General features: G+C 48.6%; 7 protein-coding genes across 7 annotated transcripts; 1 reads left to right on the top strand and 6 right to left on the bottom strand.

The window, feature by feature from the left end:
* Positions 1 to 464: 464 nt before the first annotated feature.
* DFJ58DRAFT_669636 (uncharacterized protein) lies at positions 465 to 723 on the bottom strand (the record flags this gene model as incomplete). The annotated part of the gene is made up of 2 exons (XM_041382800.1): positions 465 to 572; positions 640 to 723. Coding segments are annotated over 2 exons (192 nt in total), but the record flags the coding sequence as incomplete, so codon positions are not given.
* Positions 724 to 1,897: 1,174 nt separating this feature from the next.
* On the bottom strand, positions 1,898 to 2,864 carry DFJ58DRAFT_669619 (uncharacterized protein; the record flags this gene model as incomplete). The annotated part of the gene is made up of 4 exons (XM_041382795.1): positions 1,898 to 2,222; positions 2,275 to 2,315; positions 2,368 to 2,409; positions 2,454 to 2,864. Coding segments are annotated over 4 exons (819 nt in total), but the record flags the coding sequence as incomplete, so codon positions are not given.
* Positions 2,865 to 7,019: 4,155 nt separating this feature from the next.
* DFJ58DRAFT_864995 (uncharacterized protein) lies at positions 7,020 to 8,224 on the bottom strand (the record flags this gene model as incomplete). The annotated part of the gene is made up of 4 exons (XM_041394143.1): positions 7,567 to 8,224; positions 7,354 to 7,511; positions 7,274 to 7,282; positions 7,020 to 7,220 (listed from the first exon to the last, which is right to left on the bottom strand). Exons 1-4 carry the CDS (start codon positions 8,114 to 8,116, stop codon positions 7,020 to 7,022), a joined length of 918 nt encoding a protein of 305 aa, XP_041237075.1. The 5' UTR covers positions 8,117 to 8,224.
* A 2,279-nt stretch (positions 8,225 to 10,503) lies between these two features.
* On the top strand, positions 10,504 to 11,510 carry DFJ58DRAFT_734938 (uncharacterized protein; the record flags this gene model as incomplete). Its single annotated transcript, XM_041386556.1, has 4 exons — positions 10,504 to 10,788; positions 10,850 to 10,924; positions 10,978 to 11,090; positions 11,417 to 11,510. The coding sequence occupies 4 exons, from the start codon at positions 10,504 to 10,506 to the stop codon at positions 11,508 to 11,510; spliced, it is 567 nt and encodes a 188-aa protein (XP_041237076.1).
* Positions 11,511 to 12,391: 881 nt separating this feature from the next.
* On the bottom strand, positions 12,392 to 12,762 carry DFJ58DRAFT_734939 (uncharacterized protein; the record flags this gene model as incomplete). Its single annotated transcript, XM_041386557.1, has 2 exons — positions 12,392 to 12,619; positions 12,670 to 12,762. The coding sequence occupies 2 exons, from the start codon at positions 12,760 to 12,762 to the stop codon at positions 12,392 to 12,394; spliced, it is 321 nt and encodes a 106-aa protein (XP_041237077.1).
* A 2,928-nt stretch (positions 12,763 to 15,690) lies between these two features.
* Positions 15,691 to 15,867, bottom strand: DFJ58DRAFT_669640 (uncharacterized protein; the record flags this gene model as incomplete). Its single annotated transcript, XM_041382802.1, has 1 exon — positions 15,691 to 15,867. A coding segment is annotated over one exon (177 nt), but the record flags the coding sequence as incomplete, so codon positions are not given.
* Positions 15,868 to 17,946: 2,079 nt separating this feature from the next.
* On the bottom strand, positions 17,947 to 19,312 carry DFJ58DRAFT_846933 (uncharacterized protein; the record flags this gene model as incomplete). The annotated part of the gene is made up of 6 exons (XM_041393379.1): positions 17,947 to 18,001; positions 18,101 to 18,217; positions 18,256 to 18,406; positions 18,451 to 18,602; positions 18,629 to 19,014; positions 19,178 to 19,312. 6 exons carry the CDS (start codon positions 19,310 to 19,312, stop codon positions 17,947 to 17,949), a joined length of 996 nt encoding a protein of 331 aa, XP_041237079.1.
* Positions 19,313 to 21,806: the final 2,494 nt, after the last annotated feature.

Genomic DNA, 21,806 nt, shown 5'->3' on the forward strand with positions numbered 1-21,806 from the left:
GCACTGGAGCGGGGCAAGAAGGTCGCCGTTCCTTAGTGCAGGAGATTCGAGGCCAACGGAATTAGTGTTAGGGTCCGTCCTGGGACGGATTTCTATATGTGGATAAGCCCTAACCCTAAACTTGCAAATATTATGGCCTTGCCTGCTTCTTCGAACAAGGCAAGTACTGCGATATGGGCGGCCTATGCGCCCGACTGTCTACCGTCTGCCATGTGTTCAAAATTCAGATTCAGAACAGCAAGTATCGACGTACTTGTAGGAACGATGAGCGGCGTCACTCCGCGATCAGGGCTTTCACGGGTTTGTGGGTATGTCCCGCGTTCGACAACATGAGGGCGAAGTCATTCTGTGGTGCGCGAAGGAAGTTGGAGCTGAAACGATTGCAAGCGTTTTTCGTTGCGTTCCCTATACTGGAGGATAAGTATCAATATCGTTCAGCTGACAAAAGAAACAAGCGCAAAAACTCACCTATCGAGATGTTCGGCGATCCTCTTCAAAAGGTCAAAGTTTGCCTGAGGAAGCCCGTGCGCAACGCTCCGGATACGCGCAAGCCGCGATTTAAGATTCTCGAGCTCCGCAAGAACGTGAGCGTTGAAAAAGACCGTTGATGGAATGCGCTTTACTCATTATCTCGATAACGTTGAGATAGGACGGCGATGAAAAGAAAGGTTCGGGGAGTAACCTGAACGATGACTTGACCAAGTCGCACGTGGGATGGATATCATTATCGGGGGTGATAGGCCGCTCGCCTAGCGAATCCCAAGTTAATTACCTGCAGCGCACTCCAGATAGAAATAATACGTCTGTTGAAACTCTCAATTGGTGGACTTGCGGAGGGAGAGACAAGCGACGCAGGCAGAGGACTGGCGCCCCCTTTGATGTTTGGCGCCAACGTTGATGCTTTGATAGCACTAAGCGATAGATCTTTGTAAGACATCGATTTCAAGAGAAATAAATCAAACGTACTTTTTGACATGGGGCGATACAGCCCACCCTGTGAGAGCAGCTCCTGCGTCCGTCTCTGAGTTTACAAGGCCGGTCAGGGAGTACCCACCTGGAAGCTTTGCGTGTACATCTTCCGCACTGCTTCGGTGGATGCAGCCCCCGGCTGTGAAAAAAGGTATGTATATATGAGTAGTACAACTTGGGTTATGGACCGCAGGCACCTATGGGGTATTTCCTGCGACAATCCAACGCGAAGGTAGGGAATGCATCATGGTCGGAATAGTTGGAGTAGTGAAAAGACTCACTGCACTGTCCCACGAGAAGCCCTAGTGAAGAGGGGGGGGAATATGGGTCCGTCCTCGCTTTGACGGATGGCTCGAACAACGGTTGCGATTAACATTTAACTTGCGCTGCTCCTCGGTTAGTCACCGATAACTTGAAAGGCTGACGCTCGCACCTTCAAGATCGTTCGCCAATGAACCATTCAGGATGATCTATAAGTTGGACGTGATTGATGGAGTGATGGATCAAGCAAAGCTTTGACACCTTCCTTCTATTATGGAAGCGTACGGGGAAACAGGGATATGTGGCGTACTAGCACGTTCTACTAGAAGATGGCCGCGCTTACTAAGAGCATGCCTACCAAGTCCGTCCTTAAAGCGCGCTTGTCCTTAAAGTCCGTCCTTAAAATGAGCTCGTCCTTAAAGTCCGTCCTTAAAATGAGCTCGTCCTTAAAGTCTGTCCTTAAAGTGAGCTCGTCCTTAAAGTCCGTCCTTAAAGCACAATTTGAGGTTTACGGCGCGACTCTAGATCTGAGTCTCGGCCCCAGTCTTAAGCCCGCCTCTCAGTCTATCCTTCAAGGCGCTATATAGTATAAATTCATTTACACACATCAACTCGATATTTGCTGAGACGTCCCTCTGGATGGCGTTATGAGAATGTAAAACGAGATTCATCGATATTTTACCTCCTGAATATTGTTCTTCGCTTCGTCAAAATTCTCAGCATTCAACCATATGTCGGCATTCTGATCTCCATGCGTACGCTGTTCATGCATATTATCGACAACGAGGGTGCTGTGTTGGATGCCTGCAGCCACGAAGCTCTTGTGTAGCCTCTGAGAAATTTCGCTGGCGCTCATCTTCTGATCGTTCGCCATGCTGCGAACTTTAGCCTGATGCTTGACAACATAAATCTCGTTGCGGACTGCCTCTAAAGCGGAACCAGCGATGAGAGTGGGCAGCGCGCTGAGATCGCCGAGGTTGACCGCTTTCCCTCTATTAAAATATTTAACCTATGAATATATGATCGAAGCTGTGATGATTTTACCCGGTTTTCTTAACCAATCCTTGGTAGAAATCACACGCTCTCTGCGTAATCAATAACGCATCTGACGCGGCAGCACAAAGAAAATGATCTCACCTTGTAATACTGGCTCAGAGTAGGCTCGCACGCAATCACATACTGTATTGACATTAGACTCCAGCACGACTTGTGGAATGTTCGACATACCATCGCTGATTCATTACGACTGAAGACCAAAAGCGTGATGTACGAAGTGGACGCCCTTTAGGAAAGGCATCTCCATCCTCTCCAATTCCATGCGGGGGTGAATCGGTAATCAGCACCATAATATTTGTCGCTTCATCCTTCCAGTCAGCCTTGTAGGCAGCGGACAAAGCATCACTTTGAGATTCAGGTCCATTTCCACCACCCGTCGCTGTTAAGCCGCCTAAATTCTCCGCGACGCTTCCAACATCGGTCGTGAAAGGGTATTCCTGGACGATGAAGCTCGGATTTTGAGGAGGAGGATCGCGGAAGGCAATAAGGCCAAATCTGAGATCTCCCGGAGTGAAGTTTCCCCCAGATAGAAGTGTATTGCAAATCTGGGTAATCCCGCTGCGTGCAGCGTCGATATGTTAACTCCCTGTAGCGTCTTGGAGGAACATGATATCCCTGAGTCGAATTTACGATCAGCGCCATGCAGCTTTCGCGCAACGAAATGTCCTCACAGTGGCGTAGAAGGCTCAACATCTGGAACTAGCTCAACAACGAAGCATTGTTTGGGACCATCGTACTTTAGGAAATGATTATGTAGGAGTACAGAATGAGTAGAGAGGACGTACGACATGAGCATGGTCGTAGTACAAGTGGACCTATGAAGGGAAAGGGCATGAGAAAATGTCAGGAAAGTAGACTCGGACGCAAACGGCATCTGATCCCAGGTCGCAGGAATCGAAGTAGTTCGACTTGCCGCTTAGCTTTATCCTGTGACGCATGTCAAGTACAACTTTTAGCAACATCATGTTAGGACACGGACTTTGAGAAGGTTTGGCCATCACTGGTTCGTTCCAATATAGATCAGTTCAAGGAGTAACCATTCTGAGGATAAGGCTATCCATAACCCCAATAGTGTCTGCAGTCTTCTTGTAGGTTATACCACACATCACTGCTAGTCAACGCATGCGCGCGCTCCTGGAAAGCAACTGAAGTCATGTCGGATCCTACATCGGGGTCGGCCACTGCGAGCTTGGCCCGATATTCTCGAACGCCAAGAATCAGGCGCGGTCCTAGTACAAACATCCGCACAAGTTGGAAGATGTCAAGCAAACCAAAGTAAATCTGAGTTCCCAGGGCGATTGTATCCTGTAGAAATGATGAATCGTAGTCGCATACAGAAGTATTGGCAGATCAGCATACCGCTGGCATCGTCGAAAAAAAATAACCGAGGTCGAAGCATGAAACAACAACGCTAGCGCGTGCAGAATATCAACGGACCAAGGGACCCGCATTCACTGATGAGCTCACCTCGCAAAGTAAACCATGTGAGTTTCCATCAACACCGCGAAGTAGTCCCCAATAATTCCTCCCGCTGAATGTTGTCGCAGTTCACGGAAATGTTTTACAGCGATCCACACAGTGATGAGTATCCAAGTTATGGAATACAGGAATAAATCATCGGAGCCAACAGTGCACTAGGAGGTGCCAGAGATAATCAGCTCCTCTGGTATGATTGAGCATACCCCAAGAATTATTCTTCACTGATATCGCAACCACTACTCCGTCGAAAATGTCGACAGCAAGGAAGATGACAATGAGAAATATCAGCACTTTTCTAGATCGCTGATACGCAGCATGTAACTGAGCAATCAATATGACTTGCATGATGTTTCAGTCAACTCCATATCATGGAGATATTGCGCAGCTTACCACCCAATATTACACATAAGTACGACGACGCCGAACCAATTCTCTGCGAATTTCAGAATGAAGCCTGAAAACTCCAGTAATGTTAGCGATCAACCTCAGGCTCGCATACTCAAAACCAGCTGCGGCAGTTATTAAAATTGGACTGACAAGACGATCGAAAATCCCGCTCACCCCTACATGGAAGCGCTTTCATTAGACGGCCATAAACATTGGGGTGGAATGCTCACTGCATCTATCATTAAGATCGTTGGAACCCAAACTGCATGCCACCAGTCAGAAGAAATAAACACAGCGTGTACAAGGGAACGTACGTACTCAGCATATCGATGCTGATTGTGAGACATGAGGCAAACTGGTTAGCGCAGTGCCAATTGCTTAGCCTTTCAGACATACGCTGCATATGATATTCCAAGATAGCGCACCTAGGATATTTTCCGCGTCAGCAGCGGTCATAAGGGACCAATGTTGCCTCTGGCCCGAATCAATTTCATTTTCAAGCTGTTCTTCTAGTGCGGGAATCTGCTCACGCATTAAGTTAGGGAGATTCTTGCTCTGGTCATGACGTGAACGTACCCCTTGTCAGAACGTCAGGACTAAAAATACTATATGAGCATGAGCGTTTTTTGTTACTAGCTTGCTTACCCCAATCATACATCACCCCCGCGGAGCTGGCAGCTACGAAACCATAGTACGGCTTAGGTCAGGAACGTCCAACTGGTCATCCACGAACCTACAAAATAACAGGAAATGCAATACGAATAAATGGACGGCCACCAACTGGGATTATATGAGACTAGGGTCATAGTATTTCGAGAATGGATATGAGCGAGCTTGCAAACTTGGTGGATGTTTGACTATGGCGTTTGCGCCGGCAGATATACAACCATCTAGCGATTGTACGGCCCAAACTAGAAGGAACGGCTATCTTCCTTCGTCTATAAAGCTTAAAGGGCAGTCTAAGGGAGACTAAGCCAAAACGAGCATAAAGGGATGATATATTTGTTGCTGTTTTGATTACATAATGTAACGTGAAACACCAGGTACACCACCGGTCCGTTGCTCGTGATCAAATTGGGTCTTCGAAATATCCCCTGAATTCATGAAGCGATATAGATATCATGATCATCGTAGCAGTTGGCATTGGTCTGTCTGAAACTGAAACTCACGAGCGGCTGATGGCAAAGAAACATGGTTTCCCTGCAGACCGGATAGAAGGAACGTGGAAGACAACCAATCGTCCAATGCCAGCAATGTCAATAGAACGGTATAGTATATAGCACGTACTGTCTACATCGGGCTTTGCCCCAAGCAGACATTAAATAGGATTTAAAAAAAATAAAAAACAACCAATCGTTCCTTCCTGATCAATTCCTGATTATAGAGCAGACGCGTATAGTATATAGCATGTACTGTCTACATCGGGCTTTGCCCCAAGCAGACATTAAATAGGATTTTTTTTGAATGAAAAACAACTAATCGTTCCTTCCTGATTATAGAGCACTCAGCAGACGCGTCAAAGAGTTTGACGGGTCGCCACCCTAGTCAAACAAGGTTATGGATGTGCCCACCGTTGGCAGTCCAACTAGTATAATGATAGACGGCAGATTTTTACCCTCACGCAACCCCCACGTTAACTTACGTATGTCACGCGAATGCTTCGTTCTTCCGCCTCTCGAGTGATCTCTCGCATGTCAATCAAATATCACATTAGAATTGTTGATGATGAGACGCTGACTTTCTTCCTTGAATAGCCTGCGTGATGAAGTGCGCGCCAGATTGCGGACAATAATGTCATGTGCGTCTGTCGAGCATCGCCAATCTCATCACGGAGCTGACATATCACCGTCACATATATCCTGTTAGCTTGGAAGGGGGCGCTGTTATCGCCAACATTCTAGAACGTTCTTCCCTTACCTTGGCCATCCAGGAGGCTTGGCATTTCGATCACTGCGAGTCTCGTATCTCATTTCCGCATGCATCATGATCCTGACCCTGAGCCACAAGATGGGCGAAAGAATGAACACGCACAGAGCAAAAATCACAGCCATATGAGCGATGGCGCCGCCCCCACGGATCATGCAAGGAAAAGCGCCAATGTACAGTGTGAACGACCGGCACAGGGGGCCGGTGCTGGTACAGGAATTGGACTGAGGGAGGGAGGACAGAGGAAGATTTTAGGTAAACAGCTCACGGCGCAAATGCCAAACGCATAGAGGGGCTTGAAGTGCGCAGTGAACAGGTTGCAATTGGAAAATGATCAGAAGCTGGAGTCTGGGACTTGGTGGACACGCACCGCTACCGATTTCATATGCAACGTGCGCTGTAATATGATAGCGAGTACTAGTTCAAGAATAAATGGGCGCTTTGCAGAAGGCGTGAGACCGCACAGCGCGCCACAGCCACAAGCTGGTACTACAACTTGGACAATGACGCGGAAGACAGACTCGGAGATGCCAGATCAGACGCAGTGACTCAGGGCCTGAATTGTTCAAACTCCCGAAGTTGCACACGCATGGGGTTCGCTATATAAACAAGAAAACACTCTAGATCTTGCTCCCTCACTGGCATATATAAGGAGTTTACGCATTACCATCGTTCCTTCCTGTAAAATTGGATATCACGTAGACGATAGAACTCGGTTTGTTAAACATTTTGCAAGATACTATAATAGTACCGGCTTGTATACATACGTACGAGACTCTACATCATCTCTATCCTACCCTTTACGATTCCACATGGAAAGCATCACTCCAGACGCACGTACGCCTCTCCCACTGTGTACTACCAACGCCTCTTGCGGCCTTTTTGCCTCGAAATTTGCCGAAGGCACAACGGGTGTGGGACTAGTCCCACGTAGCGAACAATCATGCGTCCGAGTCGGGTAATACGAATGTTGGAGGTTCGTTGCTGCGTCCGTTGGCTGTACCCTCGGTTTTACCTTTCCTGCCTGTAGGCGCCCCTGATCCAGATGAGTTCCTGATACCGGCGTCATGATAGGGTTTCTGGTTACCCCGCCGTAACGCGGGTGGATGTGCGAGACGCGCGGTGCGTGCGAGCGCTGATGGCTATAGTGGTGTCGTCATGAGACATGAAACAAATTTGCAAAATGACGACTTACAAGCAAGATCTGACGCGCGAGATCTGGCAAACGCGAAGATGGCTGAGGCACGAAAAAAACAAGTCTGTCTGCCGAAAAACAGGGCAGGGTGGCGCAGAAGGGAATATAGGTTTGTTATTGAACTCTTTTTCGCCTTTTCCTGCACGTGTGTCGTCCAGAGTCGACTGCGAGACGGGGTAGGAAGGGCCGATGACTTCGGCGCGAGGTGGGCAGAGCGCAATGTTGGCGTATGGCGTATCTGGAGGGTTCCACCGTGGATTGTTTTATGCTTGAGACAGGAGCATCGTCGCAACTTTGTGCTTTAAGGGTTTGGTGGGCTGGGAGGGGACGAAAAGCGTGACGGTATGGTGGTATGTTTGGAGCGCTTGTGCTGTTTGGGGGATTGGAAGGTGAAGGTGGGTGTTTTTTGGAGATGGCGCTAGCTGGTGGGCACGAGGAGAGGTGCAACTCTGGCGTGGAAGCTAGGATAGACTCTTTGAGTAGTTGACCTGCGTCACGCAATCGGAAACGGTGTTGGAGTTTATGTGGTGTGGAATGAGTGAGAGTGGCTTTTCGAGCTTCACGTTGGCTTTGGTGATATACTTCGCAGGCGCGACGCGTCACATCTGGGAAGTGAGGGAGGAAATCTGGGGTCGTTGAATGGTCGAATGAGTCATCATAGTCGTCAAAATCGCCCAACAAAGGCTGCGGATCGAGAAAAGGTATCGCGTCGCCTTCGTGGCCCTCCTGCAGATAGCAACCTGTAATAACAACTGCGTTTAACAAACGGCGAATAGGACACTTCGTGAAAGATACCTTTGAATTCCAAGAGATCGTCGAGTCTCCTAGCGCTGCTGCTCGCATACCTCCCCAGGTCCTTCTATTCAGAAACACAATACGCGTCTAATTCTTCTGGGTTCACACCTAGGTCTCCTAACGAGCTCAACGCATCCCATACTGATATTCGTGAGCGTCCTGATTGCAAATGTTCGGCATAGTTGCCACAGACAGAAGACAGTGGGACAAGATAGCTGGCAAGAACAACAGATGCCTGTGGCGATGACCTCGACAAATCATGAGCGCATAGAATATTTAGACGTAAACGACCGCAGGGTTATCACTGGGTACACGTTCTTGATGTCCGGAGGTGCTGTCAGTTGGGTGTCGAAGAAGCAAACGTCCGTCGCGCTGTCGAGCACCGAGGCGGAATACATGGCGGCCGCTACTGCCACCAAGGAAGCGGTCTGGCTAAGGACTCTCCTCCGCAAACTCGATTTTTCAAAGGCTCCCTCCACAACCCTCCAAATTGACAACCAATCTGCGATTTTGTTAGCCAAAAATGCTATGTTTCACGAACGCAACAAACGTATCGCAATCCGGTATCACTTTATTCGAGAGAAGTTGGAGGAAGGCGAGATATGCGTTGAGTATGTCTCCACAAACCAACAGATTGCCGACGTTTTGACGAAGCTTGCGCGCGAGAAACGCCGACGATTTGTTGAAGGAATAGGAGGGGCGAGCGGCGGACAACAACTGTTGACTGGTTGAGTGGGCCCGCGCGTTGTAAGGTCATATAGATAAGCGATAGCATTAATCGGACTTCAACAAGCAACGCTTGCTTACATAATACGCTATGCGAAGGTTTTACCTCAATCTTCGACTTAAGCGAGACTGAGTATCTACATTCGTTATAGAATTCGTCATGCTCTTTTTCGTCGTCCCCTCGAACAAAACCCTTTAAGATGTCCCTGCCACCAGCGTCGCTGCCCCATCTTTGCCATTAAATCTTGGATTGATTGCAATGCGTGGAGAATTCGGGCTGCATCGTCCCTTGACAACAAGTACGCTTGATTTGTTCCTCTCTGGAGTGCAGTATCTTATGGAGGACGTTACTAACCAGGAACGGGGGCGACCTGAGCTTTCAATGGCAATTTCCACTTGCTCTTCAGCCCATCCGCACCCTCTTGCCCTTCTTTGCTATAATCTGCAGGAGCCAGAGCCTCCTCGTTGTAAATTTCCAAGGCTTTTATAGTCTTCTCTTGCATATTAAGCGTTGTAGTATCGACGCAAGGTAGAAATGCAGAGAGCTGGGCGATTGCGTCCAGGCTGCATATTTATTATTGAGTCATATTGATCGCCCGGATTAATATATATCGTGAAGTTTGACAGCATAGATTACCCTCAGCCGTCACGCCCGTTGCCCTCTGGCATTATCTTACACGTAACGCAATGACTCGGAGGTGATGTTCGAAAATTTGTGCTTGGTTACCCCAAGCGGTATATCTGCGGCAGACTACATTCCCACTAACTGGCGCATTAAACTCGCAACAAGCTCGCGGGTACCAAAATTTTCAGAGGCCCGCCCTTACCCGAACGTCTCCAAACTTGAAGACTGCCGCAGGGGAGAGCTCACGTTGCAAATGGTAAGTGCGTTGAATGCAAACTTTGCAAAGAGAAACAACAGGCCATCAAGGAGCCTATGATCCCGGCCGTGCGCACTGCGATAGAGCTTCCAATGCATTGCCTCCGGAGCATTGACGGTTGAGGGCAATCCCATCCAAACCACTGGATCCATTGCGGATGACGGACCGGCTTGGATGTCATTGAGGTAGCGTCAATTAACTCAACCGATTAACGATTATCAACAGCGCATGCGCATGCCCCCTGCGCTCGTATCTGCCCTCTGACAAAATTAAGCCATTATTTTCAGCCTAAATCACAACTTTAAGACCGGGGATGACAATATTTGCTTACATTATGCCGCGTTCCTTGTCAGGCTTCTACTGGCTAGCGTCCGCTTTCTCATGGAACTCCGAGTCCGAAGGAACGTCCATTTGTCCGTTCAAGTGATGTCATGTGCGCCACCGCTGGAGAAGTGCTGTAAACTGTGCGTCCGGGTCACATCTTTCCTCCATACTCTCAGAGTAGCGATGATAAAAGTTTTGGTTCCATCCACGGCGGGAGCCACAGAGTAACTCGAGTCTCCTCTCGTTGACATGAATGCGCGATGTACATCAAATATTGCAACTAAGAAAATGCTGCCCGCTCCCAGCAGGCTCATCACATCCTTCGCACTTCCAACACTGACAACCGCGAAAGGATTTGGTCAGTCGATTTGGAGAATATCTAGTCGCAGTCTAAAGTCAGATATGAGCTTCTCCCGAATTTAGCTCCTTGCCCATATGATGCAATTTCATTGCCGTCAATATCTTATTTTCCACTTGGAAGGCCTCCCTGCTTCGCTTTACATCATGCACGACATCAATAATTCCGTGGTGCCGCGATCAGTCTATCTTGTCGACTTCCAGGAAAAAACGACGGTTGCGCATGCAGAGAGCGACGGCGCCATTGAGCTCAGTCCGATGCCTTCGAATGACATTAACGATCCCCTGAACTGGAGTAGATGCTGGAAAATTCTGCAGATTGCCCCTACCTCCCAACTGCTCTCCTTCACCACAGGCCACTACTCATGGACGTTCACATATAGATCCATGAGAGAATGCGAGCGTCAACGACCGCCATCGCATTTCCGACTTGTATTTTTCAGTCTCGACTATCCACCGACCAATCATCTGCTACTGCTCCTACAACCTTCAGAGTCCGCCTACACCAACTATGACCGCTCATGCATTACCGCCAATTTTCGACGCTCATCTTGCCTCGGGTCAACCGGTATGCCCGGTTCATTTTTCTGATTGTAGTTCAGGTCTCACATCCATTTGCAGCACAACGATACTGGCGATGACTTGATTCACGATGAAGATCATACTCTTCATCCATCCAATTTGCAACTGTTAGCCGTAAGGCAGCTCATGGCTGAAGACCACGAAGTGATCAGGTATGTTATTGCTTGTGGATCAGCTTTGAGGACATCCCGTGGGCGTTGCCTGTCTCATGTTCTTGGATTATCGATATAAATAACACCTCGAATGCATACAGCTAGAAACTTATGCAATAGTATCGTGATCTGATGCAGTTCTCTTATATTCTCTACCATGCTGCTGCGCTAGCAAAAATGTGTTAAAAGGCTGGCGAGCAGCTAATCCCAACGCTCGACTACTCAGCACTCAGTTCTGAATCAACCGACTCATACCTCCTGTCTTACATTGTACATGCTCATACTGTTGCCAATGAGAAGGAATCTAGAGATTGACCTTCCACCAGTGGTTCGTCTGTAAACGCTGACCCGCAGGATCTGCACAAGACACTAGAAGCTCTGACAACGTCAACATTTGAAGACGTGGAGTTCAAGCGGTGAATTTTACAGGCGCGTGCGAAGTCCCATTGCCTATTACGAATGCATATTTAGACTTTGTGAAAAATTCTAGCTCTACCTCTGCACGATGTATGCGGTCGCATCAATTCACGCTGTGATTCCTTTCTTGCTGGTTTTCACTGAGGAGGACCTGCAACGTACGCGTTCAAGCTCACTAAGCGTCCGGCTGTGCGTCGATTTTGTTAGGTAGTCCGACTCCAAGACTTGATCCAAAGTTCCTCTGAGGCTTCGACTAGAATTGTCCGGGCTGAAGGTGAAGCCACAGCTCAAGAACATAAGTGCGCAGGCATCTATTAAACCTGAGAATCACTGTCACGATCTTGTCTAGGGACGCTACCTCAATAATCCCAACTGCCCAGGATATGACTCCAAGCGCGCAACTAATATTTCCTAATGCTGCGCAAGTGGAGTTAAATCCATATTGCGGGATGTAAGCTACGCGTTACAGCTCTCAGCATCAGAATGTCAGACTGCATTGATCGCTCACGATAGTAAGGGGGCAAAGAACTGCGGCGTCGTTTTGACCAGAAAGATTATGGTAGCGATACTCGTTGACATCTGTCAGGCGTTATTTGCAATAGACAATAATGACGATGCGATTTTTGGCCGCGATCCAGTAATTCTCCGACGGTCGAGAGTGTTTGTAACCTTGCGCAGTATGAGTTGTATATCTAAAGCGCGCGTGAAATTGCACGTACATTGAAGCTGAGATTAATTTCGTTGGTCGCGAGCGACTAGGGTGGTTTCAGGGTATAAAGTGGGGATAATCGGAGCGTCGTTCAAGCCTGCGACTTCCATGAGCGATAAAGGGTGGACGGACGTGATTACGTTTACCCGCGACGCTAGTCGTCGAAGTCACGCCTTCACGCGCCGGCTGGAGTGATGCAAATGGGGGTACTCGCAGAATCTCCTTGAATAGTAAGTGGAAGACTATTGCCGGTTTGCAGGAAGCTGGTGGGGAAGGGCTGCACCGCAGAAATCAATAACCAGGTTAGAATAAAGTCTACGACGCCAACTTCAGCTACGATATCATTCAAGTTCGCCGGCTCGTAATAGAACTCTCCTGGAATCGTATCTTCTCCTGTAACCAGCTAAACGAGAAGTTCAGCCAAGCCTATAGCCACGTCAATCATTCACGCACATTGAATGCTGCTCGACCGATTATGACATCTTGGTAGTAGGCTGGCAGGGCGATGTCAGCCGCGTCAAGCGAGATGTTGGACGGGTTGTTCATCGAAGATGTGAGGGGCAAGATGATATATCGATTTCCACCTTTCCCTTGCGTTTTTACTGCCTGTACAGTACAGCATTCGGGGAAGAGATTATAAACACTCACGATGTTCGGCTGGAGAAAAAGATGAGCGTGGAAAGAAACTTGAACGCTGAAAATTAACCTTCATCGTGATTGTTTTCATACTTGCTATGATAACGACTGACGACGTTGCCTATGCAACTCGCAATGTGGACAAAAGGACCCTCCTTACCTGAATTTCAGGCCCATCAATGCTCGCGTGCCAAAAGTAACTCGCAAAAGTAATCACCAAGAGACGATCCTGAGCTAACTGACAAAGCATAGCCAGTCCAAGCGCTCTAGCAAATAGCACGCGCCCACCGAGATAACCATAGGTGACGAAGCCTATCATATCAACAGAAGAAATTGAAATTGAGAGACGGCCATTCATCTTTGACCGCCGCAAACCAAATAAACTCCAGAATTCCACTCCCTGCGGCCTTTTATCGCAGGCATCAATGAGAAAAGCACATTGATAGCTTAACGCAGCTCTCGGTACTTGCGAATTTGCCAGTGCGAAGGAAAGCGTCCACAAAAATACATGTTGGCGTGAAAGCTTCTGGGTCTGATTGGAGGCGGGAGAGGCGGGGGAAGAAAGAGTTCGATGAAAAAGCAAATTAATAGCTCAACACAGCTCTTGGTACTTGCAAATTTGTGAAGGAAAGCATCCCATAGAGGCTATGAATCATGATAGAGCATGCATGCATGAGCATTGGCATCAGCGACGAGCCCTAAATTAAATTACCTAATTCGTAACAAAGAAATCGCACGCAGGTCAGTGCTGCGTACGACGCGCACGACGGTCACTTGAAGCGTTGTTCATCAAAACAAATTGCCACCCATCTTTTCTAATACTTTCAAGTTCTCTTCCCGACCGTTCATTTATCAAAACGAACGCCATCCGAATTAGACCCACGATATCCTTGGTCCTGAAGATTCCAAAGACTATGCAGTCTTGAGACGTTCAAATACGCAAACGCCATCATCGGGTGGTACGCCAGCCGTGTACGGGTTGGGGACCCTATAGTGAAGAAGGATGCATTCGAGAGGTTGACAACTTGAAGGCCCATCAGCAATGGTAAGTTCCATGATCTCATGACTGTCGATTTCTTTCTGCTCTATCCTAGTCTTGGTCTCGAATATCGTCCTTCTTCCGCTCCTCAAACGTGTACCTCTGTCTAACCCCCATCTTGCCAGAATCCCCTGAAGTTTCTTTGCACGGCGCTCGCCTGGGGTTTGATTTTGCAGTTTGGCAGCGTCTGCCCCTCGGAAGTGCCAAGCTCTTCACACCTGCTGAGATCTGCACCCTTATGTCCGAGTCATCACTCTCGGCACACCGTATATCTGCCAAAAAAAAATGATACTGCAGGGAGGAACTAGATATGGTAAAAGGTCGATTTTGATTCAAATCGTGCGTTCGCGCGAACAACCATCCGAACAACCAGTTTCGAAAGAAGATTCATGGAGGTTCGGGAATGAAGGACGACGGGTATATCAACTGCTGTGCGTCTCATCCCCTCCCATGTTTTTTTACTGAGTCCTCCCATCAGCCGCAGCATTCCTTGAGTTTCACGAGCGACGTCACTTCTTTGTCCTTTTCTGGGCGCGTTCAACATTCTCCTCTGCACCTCCCGGTCTGTCATCCTACGGCATTGCTGACTATGTTAGCCACTCTCTGCGTTCCTCCACCCGAAGCGACCCCAAACAGTACAGACGCGTTTCTTACGCCACTACGTCCAACGAGATCTACAACAATTTTGTCCATGCAGATATCTTCGCGGCCGGCGAGTAAGTTTGCGAGCGTTGATAGGACATTGCGAAGTATTCCCCGACTCTAGAAGTAGAGCCTCGAGCGCTTTGTCGGCTAGAAACACATCCATGTCTCGGTCAAAAGGTTTGTGTTTTTTTCCTTACGTCACACGCAACTTGTATGTTTTCATTCTTGAGCGCAATGTTAATACCCGTTCTATTTCCCCTCAAGCGGCCAGCAGATTCTGGCAATGATGAACGAGGGACGAAAGCTCAAAAATCAAAATCGGGCGAGGACATCTCTGCACTTCTTGCGCAGATGGAGCAGAGAGGCATGGCCATCGACTTTGAACAGTTTTGCGCTTTCTTTAAATCTCTACCAAGTAAGCATTACTTCTACAGTCCATTGTAAATTGGCCTTAATTGCTTTCGCATTACAGATTCATCACAGAATGGAGGCCACGAGTTAGCATCTTTTGTTCCAGGGTTGGGGGCAGCCTCTGAGCTTTCAAAGCCAGCGCCATTGAACTCTAGCAAAAAGTAGGGGATGAGATCGTTCCTTAGCTACCTTTATGATTTATTCTCGTTTGCATGCATTTTGCAATACTCTTACATTGACCAATGGGAGGAGCTGTCAAATAGATGTTCTTGGACGCGCAATCAGATAAAAGGACAATTAATCAGTCGGCCTCTTGTCGATCCATCGAGCGAAATGGAATAAGTAATGACGTAGCGGAACTTCGAACCAAACTATAACGATAACGTACCCTTCCACCGCTCAGCAATATCTTGACCTCGGAAAACTTCGCGCAGGGCTTCTTGTATGTCTTCGACATATACGAAGCGGATTCCTATCTTGACGCTTTCTGGGACGTTCTCTTCGACGTTGGCCGACGAGCGATATCTCGCTAGTCATGGCTGATGAACAAAAAGGCGAGGCGCTGGAAATAATAAATCTAACGTACCGATGTCTGGATGGATCTTGGTCTCGGTAAAGAGTTGAGACTCGACGGAGTAGGTGCGCTAGTAGCCATAGCTGGGACTTGTTCAGGGAAGGCGGTTTCGCCAAGGTCGAGGATGGGTTTCAGCGCAGCCTTCCAATAGATCTGCAGCGCGTGTGAGCTATGCATATAATACGCTGGCGTAATCCCCCGCCCTGTCAATACGTTTCTTCAGATTCCACGCGCCGATCTCTCGGTAGTAGTACTTGATGAGCGAGTCGATGGTGGAGGGCTCGAGGACAATGTCGTCGTTCTTCAAGCCTGACGCTTCCTTTGCCTGCGGTCCGAGATACTTTTCGGCAATAACTCATTTCTCCTCGGAGGCATATCTGCTGATTGTGACTTCAAGGACCTCCAAGTGATCGAGGAGAGGCTCTAGGATCGCGACAAGGTTATTAGCTAAAAGATGCGTAGGCGTAAGTGCGGGAAACGCGCGATATCCGGACAACCCACCTGCGCAGACGAACCGAACTCATGGCAAGTCCGCAGGGACGTCCGCGCTGAGAAGGTCAGAAGGATGAATATACGTCATGCAGAAGCGAAGTGATGGAAAACGCTCACTAGCGATCCAAGAATCAGTCGTTTTGGTCGCATGCGCCTCCGAAGCAGCGCGATCATTTTATTGAGTTCATTGTCAAGGACCTTCCAGACACCCTCCGGCATCTTCAACAAGGCGGCTTGCTCCTTGAATTTTCAATGAGCTCGTCCTCCCCGTCTTATTCCACACGGAGCGCCTTTTTGATCCCCTTGAGCTGCTCAATCCGACCGCCCCACTAGTACAGCGCGACTGACTTGGGCTTAAACTCTGTAGCGCAGTGCCCATTTTTCGACGTCGAGCAACGCCGCTCGAGTTGCATCCACATACTGACTACGCTGAGCGATTGATCTTATTTTTCTTGCGCTCAAATATTTGTCCATTGAAGCGCTTTGAGTTCCTTGAAAAAAGAGCAAGAGCCATAAACCATCAGCTTGCAATCAAAAGGCATAAAGCCTTCCAAAGCATGAGCTTGCGGGAGGCGTCCCAGAATAGGCTGGAGATAGCGCCGTAGGAAATGACAATCAGCGGCAGAGCGACTTCGGGATTTAAAAGTCGAGCTCAGTCGTCCTTTGCGTAAAATCGGGGGGATGGAGCGTGAAGCAAGCGCGGAGGGGAGCCTAACGGTACAAACGACGACTGCCTTCAGATTTTGCATTGCAATTTTACATCAGCAGCTCCAAGCGTCCGATTGTTGAAGTCAGGAATGAAGAGCCGCTTGCTAACAAAAAATTGGGCAAGCTTGATTGCGGCATCAAACTACCCTACGGGGTTGTTTTGCATCAGCGGCACCAGGCGTCTGATTGTTGAAGTCGGGAATGGAGCGCCGCTTGCTAATAAAAAATTGCGCAAGCTTGATTGGGGCATCAAACTACCCTAAGGCTATACTCGGAAAAAGATTTGGAAGTTATCCGCCGTGGGCGTTCAAGGCGAATCTACAGCCTCTGCAGAGAACGCAGCTCAATCTACGATCGCTTGAGCTCGGGTAGTCGACGCAATAGGGGCCTGGGAGCGAGTTGACGCAAATGAGCGAAGGGGAAGTAGATTTCGAAGTTATCCGCTCAGGACGCTCAAGGCCAATCTATGGCCTTTGCAGAAGCCAATCTATGGCCTCTGCAGAGAACGTCGCTCAATCTATGAGGGCCTCAGGGCCGGCGAGCGGATGAAGGCCATTCCGCCGCGATTCAGCGTTATTTATAAGCTGCGATGTATATTACCTAAGCCCCGAAAACAACTCCATTTTCACAAATTGTTCATCATCATCGATAGTATGCGCCGATCGCAGCAATTTCTTTTCGCTCGTCTATCAAATATGTTATTGATCTAATGAATCTCAAGCTACCGCGTAACAAGAGACGACGCGGTAAGGGGTCAAGAATGGACCCTAAAGAGTTGCCAACGATCGAGCTTGCTGGCATCGGCGATGCGGAGACTTGCAGAGAACTCGGGTAAGCTTACACAACCTCTATAAGGTTCGACGTGAGATGAAGCGGTAGGCGGAGCTGCGGGACTCATGCGGCTGCTGATGCAAGCGTCAGAAGGCCCGAGTTTATAATCTTCCAAGCGTTGAGGCGAGAGCCGATGGCCGCCATGATCAATAAGCAACCGCGGAGGATGCAACCGTCGGGCCCCGCGCTGAATAGAAACTGGAGAGAAATGCGGAAGGCTTACCGATGGCGCGAAGCTGCGATGTCCATTCCACTTTAGAGATCTTTGAGAAGATCTCTTGGCGTCAAAACTAGACGTCGAAAGTTAGAAAGAAAGTGAACCGAGTTCTGGAAACGCTCAACCTGATCTTGAGAACTCCTCCAAGGCCAACGTACGCAACACCTCCCGCGACAACTAGACAAGCCGAGCGGGATGCGCAGATTCGGTCTTAAGGCACGCAGCGATCATTCTAAAAGACGCCTTCATAGTCATAGCGAATATGAATAGGAAGAAGATCCGGTATCTGCATTCAGCAAGACGCAACAGCTGCGTCAAATGCAGGACTCACGAGAATCGAGATGCCTTTCTCTGAAGGTCGACGAGGAGGTATAGAATAATTGCTAACGCAGCTTGGATAACGAATCTGAGCGGAATATCTACATTGTCGGCGCTCCCGGCCGGTAAACTTGTATATAGTCAGGAGAAGAAAGTCAACGCTCTGACCTGTTTGGGATTGTAGTAGACCCATCGTCAAGCACCAGCGATGCAAACCCGTCCTCGATTTCATCGATGTCACTAGCCACCCGGGCGACGGATAGCGACAGCGGAAGGAGCCTTCGCGCACGAGCATCTTGCAACGCTGTCATTGAAAGACCTAATGAAGGTTCAACAAGAGTAAGCGACTCGTCTCCGTTGCACCGAGGCCGCAATGAATCAGTAGATGCATGACTCCATCGTCGTGACTGTATGTCCGGTTGGCATGCTGCATCTTTTTCGAGGTTGCCGTGAATTTGTCGGAAAACGCGAATTCCTTCAAGGTTGCGGCGGCGCCCTTATCTTCGATGAGAAGGCTGCGTATGCCTCATACAAGCTTTACGGTTCAAACGTATCAGACATTTGCGTCGGGCAAAGTCGAACAAGTTTCTCCTTACTTTTCATCCTGGGGAGCTCGACCAAATTACGTTCTGCGATAGGTTTTCGGCGCTCAAGGTGAGCCTCGATGATGGGCTGGGTTTTTCTGGGTCTTCGTAGAGGTCGTGGCTCCATTGAGCGTCTGGGTCGCCTTGTGAAGAAAGTCGGAGTGGGGCGCGGCGGGCGTGATGAAAAGAAAAAGAATGCGGGCGCGAGAGAGGTTATTCTTTTGACGGGTAGGCTAAGGAAAGGCGTACGCTTGTATGGGGGGTGAGCGACCGCCTGATTTGCGCGGACGCCTATGGAGAGGGCTCCGACTCCGTTGTCTATTGGGACGTTTAGGAGGGACGTCTCAGCAAATATCGAGTTGATGTGTGTAAATGAATTTATACTATATAGCGCCTTGAAGGATAGACTGAGAGGCGGGCTTAAGACTGGGGCCGAGACTCAGATCTAGAGTCGCGCCGTAAACCTCAAATTGTGCTTTAAGGACGGACTTTAAGGACGAGCTCACTTTAAGGACAGACTTTAAGGACGAGCTCATTTTAAGGACGGACTTTAAGGACGAGCTCATTTTAAGGACGGACTTTAAGGACAAGCGCGCTTTAAGGACGGACTTGGTAGGCATGCTCTTAGTAAGCGCGGCCATCTTCTAGTAGAACGTGCTAGTACGCCACATATCCCTGTTTCCCCGTACGCTTCCATAATAGAAGGAAGGTGTCAAAGCTTTGCTTGATCCATCACTCCATCAATCACGTCCAACTTATAGATCATCCTGAATGGTTCATTGGCGAACGATCTTGAAGGTGCGAGCGTCAGCCTTTCAAGTTATCGGTGACTAACCGAGGAGCAGCGCAAGTTAAATGTTAATCGCAACCGTTGTTCGAGCCATCCGTCAAAGCGAGGACGGACCCATATTCCCCCCCCTCTTCACTAGGGCTTCTCGTGGGACAGTGCAGTGAGTCTTTTCACTACTCCAACTATTCCGACCATGATGCATTCCCTACCTTCGCGTTGGATTGTCGCAGGAAATACCCCATAGGTGCCTGCGGTCCATAACCCAAGTTGTACTACTCATATATACATACCTTTTTACAACCATAAGGCGCGTGGAACGCCCTCCTCAGTGCTGCTGACCCAATTCTGAATATCCTTCAAAAGGTCCCGCCGAGTGTTAGGCAAACAACATTTAGACGTATTCAATCCGGCACCTGTTGCGCACTCCATGCCGAAGAGGTCCAGACTTTCAGCTATGCCAGGTGTCGTGGAATGTCAGATAAGACTCAAAGAGACCTCAAAACCAACTCTTACCCATATGGTGAACGATCACAACGGTGTCACGAGCCGCCCCGTCTCGGAATTGCTGTATAAGACTGTCGAGGACATTGTTGTAGTTCTGGATCGTAGCGTTCCTTTCGTCGAAAACGTGCTCGCCAAGTCTTATCCTCTGCCTGATCTAGAATCACCCGTCACCTTTATCATCCTACGACGGCAATAATTGAGAAGGAAGGCCTACCTTAGACGCGCAAGCGAAAATACTCACTGCCACCTTCCCGTAGGGGTGGACCTGCGTGTGAATGTCAGTGACGCACCGAAAAAGATATAGATGGCTGTGCATTTGCGATCTTGTTGGCAATGGAGTTGAATGTCTCCAAGGGTCCAAGAAACGCGGAGAATGCGTCGACCGCATCAGAAACAGATTGTAGGTCATTTGCCGCTCTGAAGAAGTACGCTGGACTATTCTTGGGACCTGGCTGATGCCCGCGAGATCTGTAGTAGCATTGGCGATTCTTCCGTTCACAAACTTCGTGTCGAGATGTTCAGCCTGAGTATAAATGTACACGTCTATAGACACCTTCGTGGGACTGTCAAAGCTCGTTTAACGTTTCGAGGAGACTCGAGCGCTCACCTAGTGGGATACGTTGATGCAGACGGGGCTTCAGACGTAAACGACCACAGGGCTATCACTGGGTACACGTTCTTGATGTCCGGAGACGCTGTCAGTTGGGTGTCGAAGAAGAAAACGTCCGTCGCGCTGTCGAGCACCGAGGCGGAATACATGGCGGCCGCTACTGCCACCAAGGAAGCGGTCTGGCTAAGGACTCTCCTCCACCAACTCGATTTTTCAAACGCTCCCTCCGTAACCCTCCAAATTGACAACTAATCTGCGATTTTGTGAGCTAAAAATGCTATGTTTATCCAGTATAGAGAAGTTGGAGGAAGCGGAGATATGCGTTGAGTATGTCTCCACAAACCAACAGATTGCCGATGTTTTGACGAAGCTGCTTGGGCGCGAGAAATGCGGACGATTTGTTGAAGGAATGGGAGTGGCGAGCAGCAGACAACAACCGTTGACTCGTGAGTAAAAACTGCTGGAGCATAGATATAACATGATAGGTGAGGGTACCTCTAAGTTTGTGGGATGAAAACTTTTGCTACATGTGTGAATGTCCAGCAATCCTAGTACAACAGCTTTGAATGTGCACGGCACGGCGAGTCCACAACTATAGCTAACACAACTATAGCTAACCTAAGTTATTGTTTGAACAAAGCCAAGATTCTATCGAAAATGGTCTTCTGGGACACAGCCAATTCATTAAGCCCTGTCTTCTGGGACTCAGTTGATTCATCAAGCCTATCACTCAGACGCTTCTCCATCCCCTGCATTTCTTTCTGCACGCCCTGGATTTCTGAGAAGAGTTTGGCATTGAGTTCGTCAGCTGTGTTCCCCAGCTTCAGCACTTTCAATCCATGGGAAGCTAGGTTTGACTCTAGAGCCCTTATTCTCCCCTCTAGATTGGACTCCATCGTGCTAAGCTTGGAATCCAGGCGGTTTAAACATTTCTACGATCTGGGGACCTTTGCCAATGTTAGTCAACAAATGACTTTGACGGAAAATAGTGCAAGAACCCACTTGGAGTCATCTGGATTGTGCCATTCCAGTCCAATGATTGCATCGAAGGAGATATTACAATTCTGGGTTGACCTGGGGGTGGACCAAATGTACCTGTGCTCCCCGTAGATTCAAAGGAGTCACGGTAACCAGAATCTGAGGTTATTATAAATTGCATAAGGATAGAAAGTAGTGAGAGGAAAATGAACACTAGCCTGAGTTAATGGAAATCACGGTTGTCATATAGAAT

This window comes from Suillus subalutaceus (assembly GCF_016647625.1).
Source record: "Suillus subalutaceus strain FC151 chromosome Unknown DFJ58scaffold_193, whole genome shotgun sequence".
Taxonomy (NCBI): Eukaryota; Fungi; Basidiomycota; class Agaricomycetes; order Boletales; family Suillaceae; genus Suillus; species Suillus subalutaceus.